Raw genomic sequence first — 21,619 nt, 5'->3', positions numbered from 1 at the left:
AATAAATAAATTATCATTTCATAATGACCTGTTTTTTTTCTCTTTCTTTTGCCATTTAACATAACTTCATAGTAGCCAATTATCAGTGTAGTGTGTAGCTATTCTTAGGATACTAAGTCTCTCTGTGTGTATATAAAGTTTCAACATCCATTGCCAGAAACCTGTTCATGGTATCGTTTACATCGCATGGCAGGAATGGGCTCTACTAAGTGAGGTGTCATCCCTTCGGTAATGACACGGAAGCTGGGATGGCATCGCTGGCTGTCGTATTATTAGCATAAGGAGTGGCACCAGAGGAATTCACCTCATCTCTCATAGCCCTTCAGACGTGTCTTTATGTCTGACACCCCTCGTCTTCAGCCGTTTCTGCTGCTTGAAGACATTCAACATGATGTATACACATCCAAATACAGATATATCCTACACTCTGGATTAAATGTGCCAGACGTCTAGAGAAAACCGGATCCCTGTCTGAGATGCTCGCTGACCCTCTTTTATTGCCTCCATTTAGATGTGGACCACACAACCAGTTGTTGTTAAAGGAGATACATCATGGAAATGTGACTTTTTACTTGATTAAGTGTTGTGATCATATACCTGAGCAACTGCCAATGCAGAAAATGCGGAAAAAGACAACCAGTGACTTGGTGTTGGTAAGTCTTTCTCTGCAAGCATGTCAATTACATGCAAACGCGCTCAAGCTAATGATGTAGGAAGAGATCTTATTCAATTTTAGCACCATATGTGTAATTTATAAATGCGTTGATTGTGTATTCAGGTGATTGACGTATGTTTTTGTTTTTTTTGTTTTTTTTTTTTGAAAGGAAAAGAAATTATTGTAAAAAAAATATCAGTAAATTATCAGTTTTCCGTGTTTTCCGTTTTAATTTTTTCGTTTATTTATGCTTTATTGGGACTTTGATCTTTTTTCCAACAACTTTTAACCTTGAAAAGTTTGAAAAAGTGACTTTTTATTAACTTTTATGTAATACTTTAAAGGAGAAATGAAGCAGTCAGTCAAGTTTACATTATTTTGTAAATTGATTTCCACTTGAATGGAAATGTATATAACAAACTCGACTAATGTAATAATTTAGTAGAAAACGGCATGTCTTACCATAGAGAAATTACCAACCTACATCACATGGGTTCCCGGTTGCAAAAAAAGACTTGTTGCAATAGCAGACATGTCGTGTGGTAGGATGCCAAATTCGAAAACGTAACTTTTACCGTACACCACACTGCTTTTAATGCCAACCGCAGACATCTTTGGCTAAAAGGGAGCTGAATGGAGTGAGGACCTAATAAAAATCCTGGACTCTGCAGTTCTCATTTTATATCAGGCAAGTTCACGCTACACTAAATCATACACATTACTCATTTTTGATTGCAGCAATGATTTCAGCAAAAACAGTTAAATATGGTGAATTAAACTGCGGACGCTGAAGGCTCAGAATGAAATGTAAAAATGTAAGTTCACATACCCTGGTGTACAGAAGCAGTTTGCTGTCAGAATGCAGTAGTTTTGCTTGTTGGTGATTACCCAGGCAGTAATTGTACAGTTCCGTCTTCTTTCCTTGTCTTTGGCTAGGCAGAACCTCGGTTTTTAGCACTACAAAGTTTTGAATCTGGTAATCATGGAACATTTCTTGCACATGACCACACAGAACAACATTGCAGGCATTTTTCTGCAACCTCGCTGTGCGCTTTTCCTAAATGTTTACAAACTGATAATTCGTCTATAGATTTTAGACCTAGCGTGCCGTCATCTTGGAATATCGTTGTGTCTGACGAAAGGCATGGGCTGGATGACCACTAGATGAGACCTCGGATTTAATGTATTGCTGCGTTTCACCAGGACCTTTCTGCTGCAAATTTTGTACATTAGCTAATCTAAATTGGCTTTTCATTTAGATGAAAGCCAAAATATTGTCAAACTGGTTATGTAATTTTTTTTAGTTTTGAGATGAAAGTGTCTGCTATTGCTTCTGTCTTCAGTCTTACGCTGCTGCCAGGATTCTGACCAGAACCAGAAAATCCGAGCACATCACACCTGTCCTCAGGTCTTTACACTGGCTCCCAGTTACATTCAAAATAGGTTTTAAAGTATTATTACTGGTCTATAAATCACTAAATGCCCTAGGAACTCAACACATTACGGATATGCTCACTGAATACAAACCTAACAGATCACTCAGATCATTAGGATAAAGTGAATGAGAAATTCCAAGAGTTCAGTCAAAGCAGGGCGAATCCGCCTTCAACTACTACGCAGCCCCCCGCTGCTGGAATCAGCTTTCATAAAGCATCAGATGTGCTCCAACATTAGGCACATTGAAATTAAGACTGAAAACACGTCTGTTTAGCTGTGCCTTTACTGAATGAGGACTGTGCTACAACCCACAGATCGCACTATTATGTTTTTCTTTTCTTTTTTTATTCTTTTAAAACCCGTTTTAACACATTTTAATCCGTTTTTATCTGTTTTAATCATTTTTAATGCCTTGAATTATTTTTATTTTCTTGTTTCTTTTATTCTTGTTTATGTAAACCACTTTGAATTACCACTGTGTAAGAAAAGTGCTATATAATTAAACTTGCCTTGCCTTAAAACACCGGATACAAACAGTTGGTGGGGCAAAAATCACTCGAAATACTCTTGTATTCATAATTAATTTCTTTTAAAATTCAGTGCACAAGGATGAAATGTAAAAAAAAGAAACGCATAGCATCTGAAAAAAGCAATCACTTCAGTTCCTGTAATTTCTGTGTTTTTTCTGCAGTTGGATTGTCGATAGCGCTAGCCCTAGCTACTAGAGCTGCATGATACTGGAAAAAAATTGATATTGCGATATTTAGCTTTTCTGCAGTATATTTTGCGATGAATACAATTTACAAGCACAGCCAAATGCAAAAAAGCAAAGATGCAAATTAAATAAACAACGCTTTTCTGATTTTTCTGAGAAGCTGTATAGTACTCAGACACACAACTTAAATAATTACTGTAGATGTCATTGTATAATCATCATATATATCACTATAACAAATCTTTGTAATCTAAAGCTACAAACTTTATAATTTAATTAAGTTTTTAAGCTCTCTTTAATTGCTTAATAATAATCACAGGTCTTAAAACACGGAGATGATAAACTTTCACTACGTTATAAATAAACTTTGCAATGACAAACTATTGTACCTTTTCAACTATAAGACTGGACATTGCAAATGCTGGGATATCAATGCTGACACTATTATCAATGCTGACAATGTAATAATATCAATGCTGACACTATATGTTGTGCAGCCCTGCTGGTCACTTCTGACATTTTGACTGCATAGGATTTACTTGTTTTGTTGTTTCTGGAGTGTCAGAAAAGCATGTAAAGCCACCGCCCTCTTCTGAAAAACAGCAGCTCATTTGCATTTAAAGGGACACGCACAAAAACAGTGCATTTCACTTCATATCCTAATTGAATTTGACAAGTTAGAAAAAATGATGTCTGGTATTTTCAGCTGAAACCTTCAGCAGACACAATTAGGGACATCAGAGATTTATTTGACATCTGAAAATGGGCATGATATGCCCCGTTTAAAGCCTTATAAATGGATTGTAAGTAGCTGTGCATTGCGTAGTTTGACACACTGGGTTTGTGGATGGAAGAAAATACTTACGGCTTGGCGAAACTGCTCGATTAGTTTCTGCTTTTGAAGATGAAACAGCTCTTTAAATGAGCGGGAACAGTACAGGGTCATCTGGTTTATGATGGGGAAGTGGATGCGGGCTCTGGTAATGTGCTTGTTTTTCTGCGCTTTGATCTTGGTTTATTATCTGATAGATGTGTCACTGTGGATCTGGACGTTCATGCTCAAGCATTAGGTCTGTTTTTCTATCAATTTTTGAAGCTTTACTCTGATGTTCAAGTGAAAAAATTGCTGATGCTTCTCTGAAAACTTGAAAATGCATGATTTTTTAATTTGTCGGTGAATGTAACTATGTTGAATATTTTAGAGTGGTTAGAGACAACTTTTAATAAGACATGAATGTTGGCTGTGGAGCGTAGATTTAATGCGCTGAGAACAGTGCTGATTCACTTCATCTCTACTGATCTAGCTCTGTTTTGAGTGGCATTGCTGCTTTTTTGGGGGGGAGGCTTTTGGTGTTTTATTAACCGTAAAATGTGGAGAACTGACAGGACGTGATGGATAGGCGAGGAGTTGGATCAAATGTGCTTGTGGATGCACAGTTAACAGTAAAAGAGACTAATTAAAAATTGCTGAATTGTTTCCAAACTGTTCATGAACATGCATTTTAAAAGTAACTATACATTTTTTTTCAGCCTTTGGAGACATTAGAAAAAATTTATTATATTATTATTATTGTTGTTATTGTTATTATTATTATTATTATTATTATTATTATTATTATTATTATTGTTATTATTGTTATTATTATTATTATTATTATTGTTATTTTAATAATCAGTAATAATAATAAAAAGTCCTGGAATCTGGGGTTCTGGGGGCCCATAGAAATGTTTGAAGAGGCATATTAAAAATAATAATAATGAATTAAATGTATTTTTTTAGAAAAATTTAAAAATATAAAATAAATTGTTATATGTTTTATTAAAATAAATAGTCACATGTAAAAAAAATTATGAGGTAATATAGACAATATTTCTTTGTGTTTGTATACAATTGAACGATATTGAAGAAATAATTCATTAAAAAAACAAATATAAAATAATTAATCTATTAATAATTAATCTATAAATGTATTACATAATTTTTTTTTTTTACAGTACAAACTGGGTCTTTAAACCAGACAATTTGTTTAATACCTTTGCATTTTAGTCTTTATAAATGTATTATTTATTATTATTATTTGAATGTTTACTTGATGATTCTTCCACAATCCTTCACAATTTATACAAAAAAATTAATTTGCTGCTCAACAATAATACAAATATATATTATCTATTATTGTTATTATATATTTTTAATTGTTTTTAGTATTATTATGATCAGGAGAATTGTTATTATTATAAGATTTTTTTTTTTAGGATTCGAGTATAAAAGCTCTCTTACTGTCATATTTGATTAATTTTATACATCTTTTCTGAATAAAATGAATGTCTTAAATTCTTACTGATCCCAAACTAATAGGCAGAAGTGTGTGATTAACTTGTTTGTGCGTTTTCCTCCTTTTATCACATCATACCAAAGTGTTTTAAGCATTAATTATGGAATTCATTTATTACTGGCTGGAAGGTGCTAAAATAGGAAGTGTCGTTTATTTAAGGAAACGCATGCAGAAAGGAGAAATGTTTTATTACAGGAGGAACCATATGGAAAGTGACAATGAATTTCAAGGAGACTCTTAATCATGTGCTAATAGTCTGCACACAGCTCTAGCCCAGGAGCTCTGACTGTGCAATTCACACAGGAACACAGGTTATTTCTCTGAGCTTCTTATAAGTCATGTTTAGGCAGGAATGTGAAGTGTATGTGTGTGTGCTGTTGAACAAAGCAATTATGTTAAAGTGCACTGTAATTGGGTGAAGGACATTTGTGGCCTTTTATTTAACAAGCTTTTTTCTAGGAGCACATTTTTCTATGTATTTTTTTTAAATTGTGCGTAAATTTTTCTGGAATCTAATTTAATGATTAAATTAGGCAATTTAATGATTACTTTTTAATAACAATCACTTTGTTTTTATTATTTGTTTCAATTATATTACAAAACCCAGTGAGCACAATATTTCAGAGTGTACATTTACATGCTAACATTTATTAAACAGGAAAAACAACATTTCAAATAGGTTGTCAATTAAAATACAATACAATACTGTAAACAAAAATGAAATAAAATGAAAAGTACATTTAAATTTACCAATGTACAGTTGAAGTCAGATTTATTTTTATAATATATAATAATTTTGACTTCAACTGTATATATTGCACATTACATTGAATTTTAAGTTGTAGTCATCTTTCTAAGACTTCCTTTTTATCTATGCGAAAGGAATCGCCACCTTTTTAAATATGTTTTTGGGGGTTTCATTTAATATTCTAATTATATTTTAATCAAAAATATATGTTTTTAATATTTTATATATTTTATATGTTTGTTTTATATATTTTTTAAATTAAAAAAAATTATATAAGTGACTGTTTACATTATTATTTTTTAGACTCAGAGAAGACTCTTGATTTAAGTGTTCTAAGAGTATTGGAATTTGGTGTTGTTGTTGTTGTTATTATATATAATACATTTCAATGTTTTTATTTACATTAGTAGTTTTAAGTGTTTGCATATCCCATATTGTCTTAATGCTTCTTATTGAATATGTTTGTTTCTCATCTATAAACCACATTATGAAATAAATAGGTTCATATTCGTATATACTTTCACGAAACTTGCAGGTAGGGCTGCACAATATTTTCCCAATTAGACATAGCCTTACTATCATTATGCTTTTCTTCCCAGGAGTGCTGTTAAAGCCGAGAGTAAAAAAATAAATACTAATTTGGCGATTTAAGATGAGCAAGGAAAACAATGGCAACAGCAAATAAAAATTAGAAGGTTTTGCTTGAATTACATTTCATTAGATCAGAAACAGATCAATTACCTGTTAATTATTAGTATGATCATTGCATGAATAAATAATTTTTAATCATCTGCTAATAAAAATAGGATTTCTGTAGGGAAATGTTATATCACAATATCGTTATTGTAATACTTTCTCAATTTTTTTGCGTTTGAATAAACGAATACAGATAAAATTATGTTTAAAATACTGGTCTTATATCAGTATATCCTCTTAAACACTCTTGGATATGTTTATAATAGATGAGAACAGTTAAGAAAGAAAATGTGTATCGTATATTGGGTCCGTGTGTTAGTCTGTAAAATTACAGCATCTGCGCACACGTTTACACATTATCAATTTCTACAGTTGAGGTCATCCATTCATTCATTTTGCTTCGGTTAGTCCCTTTATTCATCAAGGGTTGGCACAGAGGAATGAACCCACCAACTTATCCAGCATATGTTTTACACAGCGGATGCCCTTCCAGCTGCAATCCAGTACTGGGAAACATACACACACACACACACACACACACACGCACACACACTACGGCCAATTTAGCTAATTCAATTCACCTATACCACATGTCTTTGGACTGTGGAGGAAACCGGAGCATCCAGAGGAAACCCACGCCAACACGGGTTGAACAAGAACATGCAAACTGATCTGATCTGATAAATCTTCCGATCCATGATTCAAAAATGAAGTCGAATTGAGTCTTATGATACATTACAACTCTATCTTTTGTGTATTTCTTTTTACACATTGAATGCATCTTTGCTGCTAAAAACACAAAAGAGACTCAATATTATGAACATGATCTAAGAATGACAAAAACTGACCCTTTAGACATAGGATAACCATATGTTATGATAAGCACTTGACGATTCATCATATAACTCAGGATATTCTGGAAAAAGCCACAATGAGCGCCTTCTCCACCATGGTATAACGGTAAATGATACTGTTGAAATGCCAAGTTTATACTATAAACATAAGCTTGCAACAGTTGTCCCGCTTCCGAGCTCTTTTGATTGGTCCACTGCTATGGAACTGACAGTGATGAGCTGCCTCTTGTGAAAATTGAAGATAATTCAACTTGACATGGTGTCTAAAAAAACAGCGCTCGCATGCACGGCACTTCAAAAGATGTGAGACGCATGTCCGTCCTGCGGGTTTACTTTGAAAAACAATATAAATGTAGCACATTCGAGAGGAAAAACGCATTCTGTGTGAACGGCCACTTATTTCTCCAAAAGACATACTGTAGGATTTCTGTTACATTTTTCATCATCACTCCCTAGAGTAGTTTGTCCAGAATTCTAGATTACAAACACTTTCTTTCTCCATCCATTGTTGGAGTCTTTCTCGGAGACAGTTAGTGCTTTATTTTGGAGGACTGCCTGTCCACTGGAGCAAACAAAGAGCATCAGTCTGTGGACGTCAGTCCCGCTGCTGCTTTCTCTTAAAGTGTGAGCTCTGTTTGTACACTCCAGTGAGTCTCTTCTGCTGGAGATCCATTGTTTTCTGGTAGGGATCATGTTGAGGCCTTCTCACTTTTTAGTTGCATGTTACTGTACATTGGTGTCTGTGTTTGTGTCTATACTGAATTTAACAAATGAGCCTCTTGTATGATGTTTGTTATGGAAGCGCTTGTGATTGCACATTGTTGCTGTTATTGTACAACATTTATTACATTCTTGTGCTAGCAATGAACATTTTTTTTTGTTGATTGCTTGCTTCTGTCTGATACACTCTTAGAAATAAAGGTACGCGAGCTGTCACTGGGGTGGTACCTTTTCAAAAGGAACACATTTGTACTAAAAGAGTCCATATTGGTACCTCAAAAGTATATATTAGTACCTAAAAGTTTTAAGAGGAACACTTTTGTACTTTTGGGGTACTAATATATACCTTTGAGGTACCAATATGAACTCTTTTAGTACAAATGTGTAGCTTTTGAAAAGGTACCACCCCAGTGACAGCTCGCTTTTATTTCTGTGAGTGTAGAGTAAATGTCATTATGTTGCGTAAAATGTAAGCAAACATATTAATTAGTTTCATGATCGAAGAATCTAGATTATTCCTTCAGTTAATTTCACATTTAGCCCAGTGTTGTTCTCAAAAAAAACAATATGCAAGCTGTATGCAAAAATATAGCTACATATTTTTTAATTGCTATGATTATAATTGGCAGCACAGTGGCTCAGTGGTTAAAAATGTCACCTCACAGCAAGAAGATTGCTGGTTCGAGTCCTGGCCTGGTCAGTTGGCATTTCTATGTGGAGTTTGTACGTTCTCCTCATTCACGTGGATTTCCTTCGGGTGCTCCAGTTTCAGCCATTTTCCAAAGACATGCGGTATAGGTGAATTGATATAGTGTATGTGTGTGAATGAGAGCGTGTATGGGTGTTTCCCAGTACTGGATTGCAGCTGGAAGGGCATCCGCTGTGTAAAACATATGCTGGTATAGTTGCCGGTTCATTCTGCAGTGACGACCCCTGATGAGTAAAGGGACTAAGCCGAAGGAAAATTAATAAATGAATGATTATAATTATTTTATACATTTTGTAGAGATTTATTTAGCGTTAATACAATAAATTGATTGAAAGCGAAGACTGTTAGAATAATGTTACAAAATATTTCAAATGTATTAAATCCACATAAATGACATTTTTTTTAAATGATCACTGGTCATTTGTGTGCTTTTTCCAGAACAGAGGTCGACTGAAATAAAGCAAAAACACTATTATGATTTATAACCAATTGACCAGTGCATCTCTAATGTACATGTACTGCATATCATAGTTTATGTTAGGGCTGAACAATATATCGTTTCAGCATCGATACCGCAATGTGCACATTTGCAATAGTCACATTGCAAGATATGCAATGTTGAGTCTGAATTATAGTTGGCCAGGAGCTACAGAATTGTAATTAATACTGTATTTATATGGCATACTGTATATTCAATTTATGCAAAATAAGTTTTTCCTACTAAGAAGTTTTGTCTTGTTTCAACTTCAAATATCTACATTTAAAAGCAAAATCAACAAGTTTTTACTTATCCCATTGGCAGATAAAAAAAAAAACCTCTTCATTCATTCATTTTCTTTTAGGCTTAGTCCCTTTATTAATATGGAGTCGCCACAGTGGAATGAACCGCCTTTGGACAGTGGGGGAAACCGGAGCACCTGGAGGAAACCCATGCCAACATGGGGAGAACATGCAAACTCCACACAAAAATGCCAACTGACCCAGCCGGGGCTCGAACCAGCGACCTTCTTGCAGTGAGGCGATACCCACTGTGCCACCGGAAAAACTCTTCATTTTGACTTATTTCTTCTGAAGTTGAAGACAAAATATTTTTAAACAGCAAAAGGAGGTCCAAAGCACTCGAAAAACGTGAAAAAAAAATTTACTTTTATTGACATGGCTATTCCTGCGCCTACACATTTAGGCAAACACTTGCCTTCATCAGAATAACAGAGATTAGGTGCATTTGGAGTTTCTTTTGAACACTATGGTCTCATGACTCATTAGAATATCTAAACGATACTAATATAATATATTGAACACAAGGTCAACTCAACAATTATTATAAATTCAACATATAGAAGAGATGTGACACTTGAAGGCAAGTGTTTGCCGAAACACATAGGTATTTAAATATTTTTTTTGAGTGTCTTGGACTTATTTTTGCTGTTTATACTGACGAATCCTTTACCCAAAGAGCACCGACACATTAATTAAGCTACCCCTGAGCACTTTTTGTTTGATTTTAGATTTTTATACAAAATATTTTTCTTTATCTTAGAATTTTTATATATTTGGACTAAAAACCAGACAAAGCAAAGAAAGAGATTTTTTTTTTTGCATAGTGATTATTCAATTTCTGTGCCTGAATACTGTTAGATTGTTAGACAGAATAGTGCTATTGAAACTATCAACTGTTTTCATTTCCATATATTTATCGCAGAAAAATAAAATATAGCAATATCAGTTGCTGAGCGGGGGTTTGACAGAGGTGATTTTGAGGCCTCTTTGGGGTCAGTTTTAGTTTTGGTTTTGACAGTGATGGCCGTAGATTGTTAGTGGATGTACAGTAAAACCCTTTAATCTTCTTTTCACCGCTAACTGATATCATGTCACGAGAGTCTCGTTTATGACCTGTGATCTCTAATTGTCTGTCGTGAAATTCCCATCATGTCCGGAATAATCAAGTATAATCAATAGTTGTAGAGCGTTGGGCTTGTGGACGTTTTTAGTGAGAAGTTTTGTTTGTTTCATTTTGTCTGAACAACCCATTTTGTTTTCGAATATAAGGAAAGTTCTACAACAAAAAAATAAAACATTTAGCTGTTTTGGAGGTAATTCTTATAATGATGATTTTTAATTGGATATTTATGGATATTTTTATGAGCATTTCCCCAGTTGTCACTGTGTATTTTATGCACATGTGAAAAGAGTGCATTAATTAGGTTTTGGTGCATTCTCTTTGCATTTGACAGCAACTTTTTTCTAAAGTGACTTGCAAGTGAAGGTACACGTTTTTATCAGTTTTTGCTTTGATCAGGGAATCGAACCCACAATTATTGCACTGACACCTAGTAAAGCTGTAGATAGACTGAATTGTGGAATCTTTTTTGCAGGATAATCATGGGGAATGAGCGTATTCTGCTACTAAACAGTTGTTTTACAAATAGGTTTGTAATTGATACCTGTGAACCAATGGATTTTTAACAATAGCAAAAACAACACCTTAATAACCTTATAAATTAATCAATACATTAATTAACCTTACATGAAAGACACCAATAACCGTCTTTCAGTATCATTATCATTGTCATTATCATTTTAAAATAAAATAACTTCTGGAACAAGGGCGACGCAGTGGCGCAGTTGGTAGTGCTGTCCCCTCACCGCAAGGAGGTTGCTGGTTCGAGCCTCGGCTGGGTCAGGTGGTGTTTTTGTGTGGAGTTTGCATGTTCTCCCTGCGTTCACGTGGGTTTCCTCCGGGTGCTCCCTCACAGTCCAAAGACATGCGATACAGGTGAATTGGGAAGGCTAAATTGTCCGTAGTGTATGAGTGTGAGTGTATTGATGTTTCCCAGAGATGGGTTGCGGCTGGAAGGGCATCCGCTGCATAAAACGTGCTGGATAAGTTGGCGGTTCATTCCGCTGTGGCAACCCCTGATTAATAAAGGGACTAAGCCGAATAGAAAATGAATGAAAAAATGTTCCCCTGTCATTCAGTGTAGCCTAACACATATTTACGCAAAAATTAAATGACACACTCATTCCCACCTGTACTTATTTTTCTTTTAATAAGTGAAGCTTTTATTTTATTGTGTTTTAAATGATTATAATATGCTTGAATTAGTTTTAGCGTAATACAATCAGTTTATTTATTCAATAATCTTTATTTTCAGTTTTAATTTAAAAACATCAATCTTTCAGTAACAAAAAAAAAACCCCTCGAATTTCTCTGCATCACTAATAAACACACAACATACACGTCTTAAGAATACACACACACGCTAACGGACTCTAAACGTTTGAAAGCTTCCTCAGCAGTGCTAATTGAAGCTTTTAATTTGTGTTTTAAATAATTATAATATCCTTGAATTAGTTTTAGCTTAATACAGTCAGTTTCTTTATTCAATAATCTTTATTTTCACTTTTAATTTAAAAACATCAAGCTTTCAGTAACAAAAAAAAAAACCCTCGAATTTCTCTGCATCACTAATAAACACACAACATACACGTCTTAAGAATACACACACACGCTAACGGACTCTAAACGTTTGAAAGTTTCCTCAGCAGTGCGCAGCGTTGAAATATTTAAGTGAACGCCGTTGTCCTGCAGACCGCTGCAGTCTCTTGGGATTTCTTGAGAGTGTGCGCGTGTGTGTGTGTGTGTACGCTAATACACTCCATATGTACACACACGCACACACAAAGATGCAGGTATTGATCTGTGTGTGTGCAAATGTAGGCCAGTTGTGTATCAGGATTACATAAGAAGAGGAGCCGGCAGAGTGGTAGCGAGAGAGAGCGAGAGTGCAGACATGAAAACGGTGCTGTGCCGAAAGTGGGCACGCGCTGTGCAGTCGTTCAGGACTCGCCGTGGCTCCGTGAGTCTTATTTATAGTCCCTCTCTCTCTCTCTCCCTCGCTCGCTCGCTCTCCGGGTGCCTAATCTTCTCCGCCTCAGAGCTTAATTAGATTGGAGGTCGGGTGGCCATGGGGAGAGATGAGTGTGAACTGGCTCCCCTTTGGTTGCTGCGTGCGCCTGCAGAGAGCCCAGAGATGGAGGCGGCGCGGAGGGGCGCGAATCGAGGTGCGGGGGGAGACCGAGGAGCTAAGGAACAGCTTCATCATCCTCTTCTCACCCAGGCATGCGTCATGCCTGCTAGGACTGATGGTGGGGACGGAAAAAAAGCAGGCGCTGGCGGTGGCTTGATCCTCCAGGGATAAACCCTTCCATCAGCTGCCACCTTAGAGAGAAGATTGTCGTGTTTCTTCCTCCCTCCCCTCCTCCTTTTCGTTCCCTAGATCTTGATTTGTACGGAGTCGGTTTGTATGGCGTTAGTGGGCGTGTGTGCAAAGTTTTTGTGGTCAATGTGTGTTTAGCTGAGAAAGTTGTGTTGCGTTAGTGCTTGGTCGTGAATGTCTGTTTAATGTTAACATTACGAAGCATGTGTGTGTGGGGGGGGTGGATATAATGAGCCGGTGGTGCAGGTGCAGGTGTGTGTGTGTGGACTTCGCTGGCTCCTGTCGCATAGCGTAGCTTTTGCTGGCAGCAGCTCTTGCACTGCCTCTGTTGATCCATCTGCCGTGCTGTTTAAACTCTTTCTCTGTCTGGGGTTTGTGCTTGGGTCATTGTTGGGGGAGCAGGTGTTTGGGTCTCGCCGTCCCTCAGGTGTGAGGCGTATTTTTAGAGTGACTGACTGGCAAAGCGGCGTGTGAGAATCGATGTGTATATGTGAACGCGGTTGGGCTGGGCGATGTGCTGAGGATCATTTTGGAAGAAAATTATGCAGCTTTATGAATATTGTGGTCATTTTAATGCAGCTTTATGAATATTGTGGTCATTTTAATGCAACTTTATGAATATTGTGGTCATTTTATTGCAACTTTATGAATATTGTGGTCATTTTAATGCAACTTTATGAATATTGTGGTCATTTTATTGCAACTTTATGAATATTGTGGTCATTTTAATGCAGCTTTATGAATATTGTGGTCATTTTAATGTGATTTTATGAATATTGTGGTCATTTTAATGCAGCTTTATGAATATTGTGGTCATTTTAATGTGATTTTTAGAGTAGTTTTAGAACCTCTGGTTACATCAGCGCTTTAAGAGCATAAAACAGCATAACATTACTGCTAATTATTTTGTAAAACCTGCATTATGCTTTGTAATTTACATTATTATAATTTTATTTTTTTTACATGATCAGTTTAAATCAGTTCAAGAAACTCTGAACTGCTCTTGAATCTGAAACTTGTAACTGCTCTAAAGCTTAGAATCTTTATATTTTCTTTAGATTAGCACCACTTTGATATTTATTTCACTTTCAGAAAGTTTACAATGAATATACACCCCAAAAGCGACATGTGAGAATTAGGGGTGGGCGGTACACCGGTGTCATAGTCATCACCGGTGTGACATTGCGCCACGACATGAATTTTCTAATACCGTCAGTACCATAATAAATCAATTATGCGCCTTGAACGGCTGCATTTATATCAATAATAGCTAATTCTAAATAATTTTTCAATTTTTTTTTTCAAGCATTCAATTTTCTTCAAACGTTCAGTTGTGGTCTGAATACATGTCCTTATACTACAGGGCTTGAAATTGCAACCATTTTGGTCGCATGAGCGCCCGAAATTTAATCTATGCGCCCTCATAATATATTTGGGAGCATTTGTGTGTCTGAATATAATGGTTGTAGTGCAATCTGATTTGATTTACTCTAAAAACTTGCTGAAAACTTACTCGCTCTACCCTGCCGCTGTATTGGTAATGGTATTGGTATATTAGCTGTCAGTCACTCAACGCTTCCCGCTGTCAGATAACAGGGAGCTTTTGTTACTGCAGGAAATGCAAACGGCTGAAGAGTGAAAAGTGCACAGGTTTGCAAACCTCACCTAAAGTTATAATAATAATAATGGCGCAGATGACAGCGATCATGACATGAAGTAAATGTTGATCCGCCAGCTGAGATCAATCGAGTGTTTTCGGAGAAGGTGCCCGAATCTTGATGCGTTGCATTCACCGCGTGTTCAGCGCAAATGTCCGCTAAATATAAAATCTAACACTGTACACATCATCCCCAAAGAAACTCACCTTTACTAAGTTTACACTGAAACTACGGCTCATAACAAAGAGCGGAATTGCGCTGGTGGTCATCGCGAGAATCCTGCTCTGTCTGCTCATAAATTGGTGCGGCTGACTCGCCTGCTTTATTCCACCAACACAGAGAAATGAAGATCAGCTCATAACGAGACTGAGCATTTAAAATGACCCAAACCAAAACTTTTAAAGAGCGATAGAAGTGAGACTTTCTTTTGTCCGTTCTTCCTTGAGATGTATATTATTTTGCTATTGAAAGTAATACCATGATATTATACCGTCACCGTTCAAAAGATGAAAAATACCGTGATATTAATTTTAGGTCATATCGCCCACCCCTAGTGAGAATAGATGTGCTGAGGATAATTTAGCGAGGAAGCTTATTGTGCAACTTTATGAATATTGTGGTCCTTTTAATGTAGTTTTTAGAGTAGTTTTGCATCCTCGCTTTGTATCAGAGCTTCAAGAGCATAAAACATCATAAAATCAGTGTAAATTATTTTGTAAAATCTGCATTATTTTTATGTGGTCAGTTTTAATCAGTTCAAAACTTGTGATCAGTGAAGTTTCCTTTTAATTTTACAAATGTTTGAATACATTAGCAGAATATATGTCAACATTGCTGTTTATTACTACACATTGTTATATCGGTGCATGGAGATGAAACTAATTCTATAATTTGGGCTGGGTGATGTACTGAGGATCATTTTGGAAGAAAATTATGCAACTTTATGAATATTGTTATCATTTCAATGTGAATTTTAGAGTAGTTTTGGAACCTTGCTTTGCATCAGAGCTTTAAAAGCATGAAACAGCATCAAATCAGTGTAAATTAATTTGTAAAATCTGCATTATACTTTGTAATTTACATGATTTTTTTTTTCGTGGTCAGTTTTAATCAGTTCAAAACTTTACTTGTGATAATTGAAGTTTCCTTGTAATTTTTCATATATTTGAATACATTAGCGGAATATATGTCAACATTGCTGTTTATTACTACATATTGTTAAATCGGTGCATGGAGATGAAACTAATTATATAAAATGTTTCTTGTGATATCTCCAAATTGAAACTCTGCTTCAAATGACATCATCAGTGATTTCCTTTTAATTGTAATTGCTCCAAAGCGTAGAATCTCTATATTTTCTTCAGATTAGCTTTAGCTTTAGTTTATTATACATATTTTTGTATCGGTGCATGGAGATGAACCTAATTACACTGTAAAAAATGCTTGGTTCTACACAGTTCCTTCACAATGTCCCAACACAAATGGATTACGTTAATTTAACAGTTTTTACACATTTGATTGAACATAAAAATACTAATTTGTCACAAAAACTCAACAGTTCTGTTGATTCAGCTCATTTATGTAAGTAGTTTGAACAAGCGGCAAAAAAAATCTTTTTTTTGAGTGTACATGTAATGTCTCTTATGATATCTCCAAATAGAAACTCTGCTGCAGACGACATCATCAATGAAATCATCAGCGATTTCCTTTAAATCAGGGGTGCCCAAACTTTTTCTTATAAAGGGCCAAAAACCAAACTTGATTGAGGATGGTGGGCTGAATGAAAATACAAAGCTGTATCACATTAAAGTTGCTATGGGTAATTTATATAATAACCCAAAAAAACTAGAAAACATTGCTTTATATTTACTAATGCAGTACAATTTTTTACATTTTATAATTAACTTATTATATTAAAAACAAAAACAATCCCATTTATAACAAAATGGAGTCCAGTGGAGCACCTGTTTTTGCCTTGATTTGCTCGCTGATGTTTTATGCATTGTCTTCTGTCCTTATAGCGACAGTATCTCCATTTAAAAAAAAAATCTGATTCATTTACAAATAGACTTTATTGAGACATTTAATTAAATAGCAGAGCAATAAAACAAACAAAAAGAAGGTTGTGTTAAATTAGAAATTATAAACTCAGTTAAAGGCACTTGGCCTAACTCCCATCACTCTCTTCCCTAATGAGATGGTGGGCCAAATCAAAGGTTTGACATCCATGTTGATCCTGGAACTACATTCCAATCAGCCAATCAGAATTCAGGGATACGTTTACATTTTATGTTAGGTTATGTTAGGTTAGGTTTATGCACTTCTACATAATTGTTATCCATTTAATATTCCCCTCTGATTTTGGGAATAATTTACCGTTGTGGTTGGGTTTAGGGAATTGGAATGGATTACATTTTCTAACAAAAATGATGTTCCAGGATCAACATAGATGTTAATCCAGGATCGCATTGTACATGTAATCATGGCGTGCTCACCATCTAGTATCAGACAAAACCTGTGCCTGATATTGAGGTGGTTCATCATACAACAGACAACACATACAATATTTATCATTGTGATCAGTTTTTTACTGTAATTTCAAAGGGTTTTTTGTTAAATGACACTGAGAAATTGCAGTTTTATTTGTGTGTTTAGGTATGAGGATTATTTTGGGAAGCCGGAAATTATAGATAAATGAGTATTTTCATTTGGAGTAGAATACCTCTTGCATACACTTCAAAAATAACTTTTGCTGCTTGTTCAAACTAATTTAATATGAGTAAAAAAGCCACGCAAAGTTTTTTTTGGGACGACTTTATTGTTTGTTGTGTGCTTTATTATAACACAACTTATAAACTACAATTGTTTTACTTTGAACAATGTTTTTGTTTTATACGATTAGTGATACCGAAATATAGATATGGGGCGCTTGTCCATTTGGGTAGGTCAAATCCAGGTGTAACCCCATAAATAGCTTTACAACGTGAGGGTTTAATGTGTTTTAGTTGCTACATTAAGCAGTGTTAATCTACTTAATCTACGCATCTGTTCTGGATAAGATCCTTTTAAGCCATTTCTGAGAAAAAAAGATTAGGTGTAATGTATATTACTTATAAATGGGTCAAAGACGAAAAGGGAACAAAAGAATAAAAGTGTAATCCAGCTTTAATTTGGCTTCCCTCACAACATCGAAAATTAGTTTTTATATTAAGTGTCTTTAACTAATGTATACTTTCATTCAAAATATAAATACAGTGTGCTTACTGTGATCATAATGTATTGCAGATCACTAATGAGGTGGGATACAGGTAGGGTTAGTGACAGGTAGGCCCACACAGAATCACCAAAGCCGCAGATGTTTTGTCCATCATTGAGTCTATGTACATTTATATTAATTCAGTTTTTATATGAATTTCAGTAATAATATTGACTAATATGAAAGTGTTCGTATGATTTATTTACAATACAGTTTATAAAGTAATATTTTCTGTCTTTATATTATATTATACGAGAGACTTGCTTTGTTTAAGTGGTTCTAATTGGATTTATATTGAAAACATTAAATAAAAGTTTAAAAGGTGTTCTTTTTTATTTGATGGGTTATGTTTTTAGTTCTGATACTCCCAAAAATCATTCTGCATAAATTTGCTAATTTTTTTCAAAATTCTCCGCAGAAATGGCAAAAAATATCCGCAAATTCTGTCTGGCCCTAGTGACAGCTTTGGTGGTATGGGTAGTTTTAAGGGTAGGTTAAGGTGTAAGGGATGGTCCGTGTAATTACAAATGTAAATAGTTACAGATGTAATTCCATGCAGGTATTTAATTAAACATAAGTACAATTTAAATACATGTATTAACACAATAAGTACATTTTAATGAATTATTAATTTCAGTGTAAGTACATATTGGTTAAGGCCACTTAATCTAAAGTACAACCTTTTTTGGTTTAGAACAAAATATTATAAGATCTTAAATATATATATACTGAATAAAATTTTGCCTCCATTTACAAAAGTTGTCTACCTAAATGTAATTAATTGTAACACAAGTTTGTAGCTTTTATTTATTTTTTATTTTTTTGTGGAATCTACAAAAAATACCACAATATCAATAATTTACACTTTCTTTTTTTATCTTTTTAACAAAACCTAAGGGTAAACCAGTACATTCAAAAACCCTGAGTCCCTATCCCACCCCTACCCCCAAGGAGGAGAATTGAATGAAGCAAAAAAAAAAAAAACTACCTACATGAATTGTCAAAGCAACAAAGTAAATATACATGAAATTGAAATGACACACACACACACACACTAATAAAAAGGGCAGTTTGTAGCTTTACATTCATTGTTTTCCACGCAGCCCTGGAGTGTATGTGTGAAATTGCACAATTATTAGGAAAGATATCTTTTTTTTTTGTATTTTGTACATTGTGATGTTTTTTGAAGCTCTTGTTGGTATTTTTTTAATGTCATTTGACATCTTAAGGAGCTTGAAAGAACACAATAACATTAATAATAGACAAATGTATCATCCAGGCCAGCTATTAATCAGCCTGATCATGATCATACAGCTTTGAGTGCTTTATAGATGTGCTTGTTCATTCTTTTAGCAGAAATAAGTATTGCTCTTTACACCGTAAACAAAATTCTCACTGCCTTACATTTTTAGTTGAATCAAATGAACTGTTCTAGTTAGGGCTGAACCGATAAACAATATTATATTGAATCGCGATAAAATTTATGTCAACAACAATGATAAGCTCTGGACTTTTTTTTACTCCATATTGATCTACGAGCCAATAACACAGCAGAAATGTGCAACAATGGGAATCTAAAAGTGTGTTGATATTAAAGATGTACGACAGTGGTCCTCAACCATCAGGTCGCTGACCGGTACCGGTTCGTCAATCAATTGGTATCGGGACGCAGAAGAAATCATTAATTATTTTCTATTTATTTATTTTTTGAGTCTGAACGATCTTTTATTTTGAAAAATGACCATGTTCTCACAATTACATTCCGGTCCCTTGAACGCCCAAATTTAACCCACAAGCAGCAAATTAAGTAACAAACAGACATCTTTGTAAAGTTTCTTTGCTAAAGGGAAAAAGCCCAGTGAAGGACCCGATAACTGCCAAGGAATAGATCCGAAACCCATTTGTCAACAAATCAGGTGAATCCACTATGTCTGTACAAGAAGATCAACTGCTGGAGATTGCAAATGATGTCGGCCTTTTAGGGGCCGTTCGCATATCGTATCTTTTCTAGAGTTTGCACAAGTTCGTTATATCCAATGGAGGTTCGAGGCTTGTGACATGCTCGTGCATTCCAGACACACCCAGTTGAATGAATGCTGCAAGCGCACTGCAAGTCACATAAGAAGAACTGACCGTTCAGCTTGTATGGAATATACACATTTCGGTAGACGAAACGGTTATTAGACGAACGCTAGACTGAAGACAAATACAGAACACCCAAATACTGCAGTTGCACCCCTCATCCCCTCCAGTCCGCAGTGAAATTGTATTGCTGTGATAAAAAAGTTGAGGACCACTGATGTACGGAGCTTTCGCCCACCTTTAATGATTTATTTGATGGACCCTCTCATTTCTCTGGCTTCAGTCATTGTTGGGGTATTCTTTTAAATCTGGAAGCATTAACAAATTATATAGAAATATATATTGCTATGGTTTAATAGGGAAACTAATTATCGAGATTGCATTTTTGCCATATCGCCCAGCCCTAGTTCTAGTCATCCCAACTTACATAAATCAAACTGACTACAGTTATTAAGTTAAACTTTGTAAAACTTGAAAAATGTAGGTGAAGCCTGATTAACTTATTAAAATAATTTAAAGCAATATAAAAATATTTGTTGTCTTGACTTTTTGTCATTACATTTTTTTACAGTGTGGCTAGTTTTCTGTGTATATTGTGTAAAATAACAGTGTGCGGGGCTTTACTCTGTCTCAGTTGTTAGCACTGTCGCCTCACAACAAGAAGATCACTGGGTCAGTTGGCATTTCTGTGTGGAGTTTGCATGTTCTCCCTGTGTTGGCGTGGGTTTCCTCCGGGTGTTTCAGTTTCCCCTACAGTCCAAAGACATGCGCTAAAGGGGAATTGAATAAACTAAACTGGCCGTAGTGTATGAGTGTGTGTGAATGAGTGTGTAAGGATGTTTCCCAGTACTGGGTTACAGCTGGAAGGGCATCCGCTGTGTAAAACATGTGCTGGATAAGTTGGCGGTTTATTCCGCTGTGGTGACCCCTGATAAATAAAGGGACTAAGCCGAAGGAAAATGAATGAACGCGTGCTTGATTTTGTGAGCATTACATTTGTCATCATTGAGTTTTGTATGTTTTATAACTAACTACTTACTCGTAAGCTAACAGCATCGGCTATTAAAAAACTCCATAAGCGGCTCATAAATGTCAATCCTATAATACGGAGGGGTGTGTTTTATTATGCAATTGTGCCTTTGTTTTTGCTCAGGTGTTCAGTTGACAAGTGTGGCGGCCGATTTACTGCTCTAGTGGGCATGTGGGTGTTATGTGTGTGTGCGCTACAAACTCATCCTCATTGTCACACGTCTAACCATGTTGTATCAGCTTGTGCGGACAGGCTGTTCAGACATGTTATGGTGACAGGCTGTGGTCTGCGGGTTGAATTTGCTCTCAGTCCCTGCTCTCCTGCGGACGACTTCACGCTGACGGGCCTGTCGACAGAAAAGAGCGTTGCAGACATGGTTCACCTTATTGGGACCAGCAGGGTCCTCCTTACAGGGTCCCGTCCCGCTGAGAGTGAACCATGTCGGCGAGAGATGGAGGAGAATCTTGACCTTGTTGTGAGGAGTTTACTAAATAAGACTTGAG

At 35.6% G+C, this 21,619-nt stretch overlaps 1 protein-coding gene across 4 annotated transcripts in view; it reads left to right on the top strand.

Annotated features, from left to right (window-relative positions):
• The window catches only part of LOC130233791 (tight junction protein ZO-2-like), a 191,258-nt gene that overhangs the window by 76,038 nt on the left and 93,601 nt on the right, over window positions 1-21,619 (top strand). The window contains exon 1 of one of the 4 annotated variants that reach the window (XM_056464000.1): window positions 530-653. The exons of the other annotated variants lie outside the window; for them this stretch is intronic. Within the exon in view, the coding sequence (XP_056319975.1) occupies window positions 612-653 (42 nt within the window). The 5' untranslated portion in view covers window positions 530-611. Of the gene's footprint in view, window positions 1-529; window positions 654-21,619 lie in introns of those variants that run through there. 4 annotated transcript variants of the gene reach the window in all.

This window comes from Danio aesculapii, chromosome 8 (genome assembly GCF_903798145.1).
Source record: "Danio aesculapii chromosome 8, fDanAes4.1, whole genome shotgun sequence".
Taxonomy (NCBI): domain Eukaryota; kingdom Metazoa; phylum Chordata; class Actinopteri; order Cypriniformes; family Danionidae; genus Danio; species Danio aesculapii.
The sequence above is the reverse complement of the archived record's forward strand: the minus strand, read 5'-3'. Positions and strand labels throughout refer to the sequence as shown.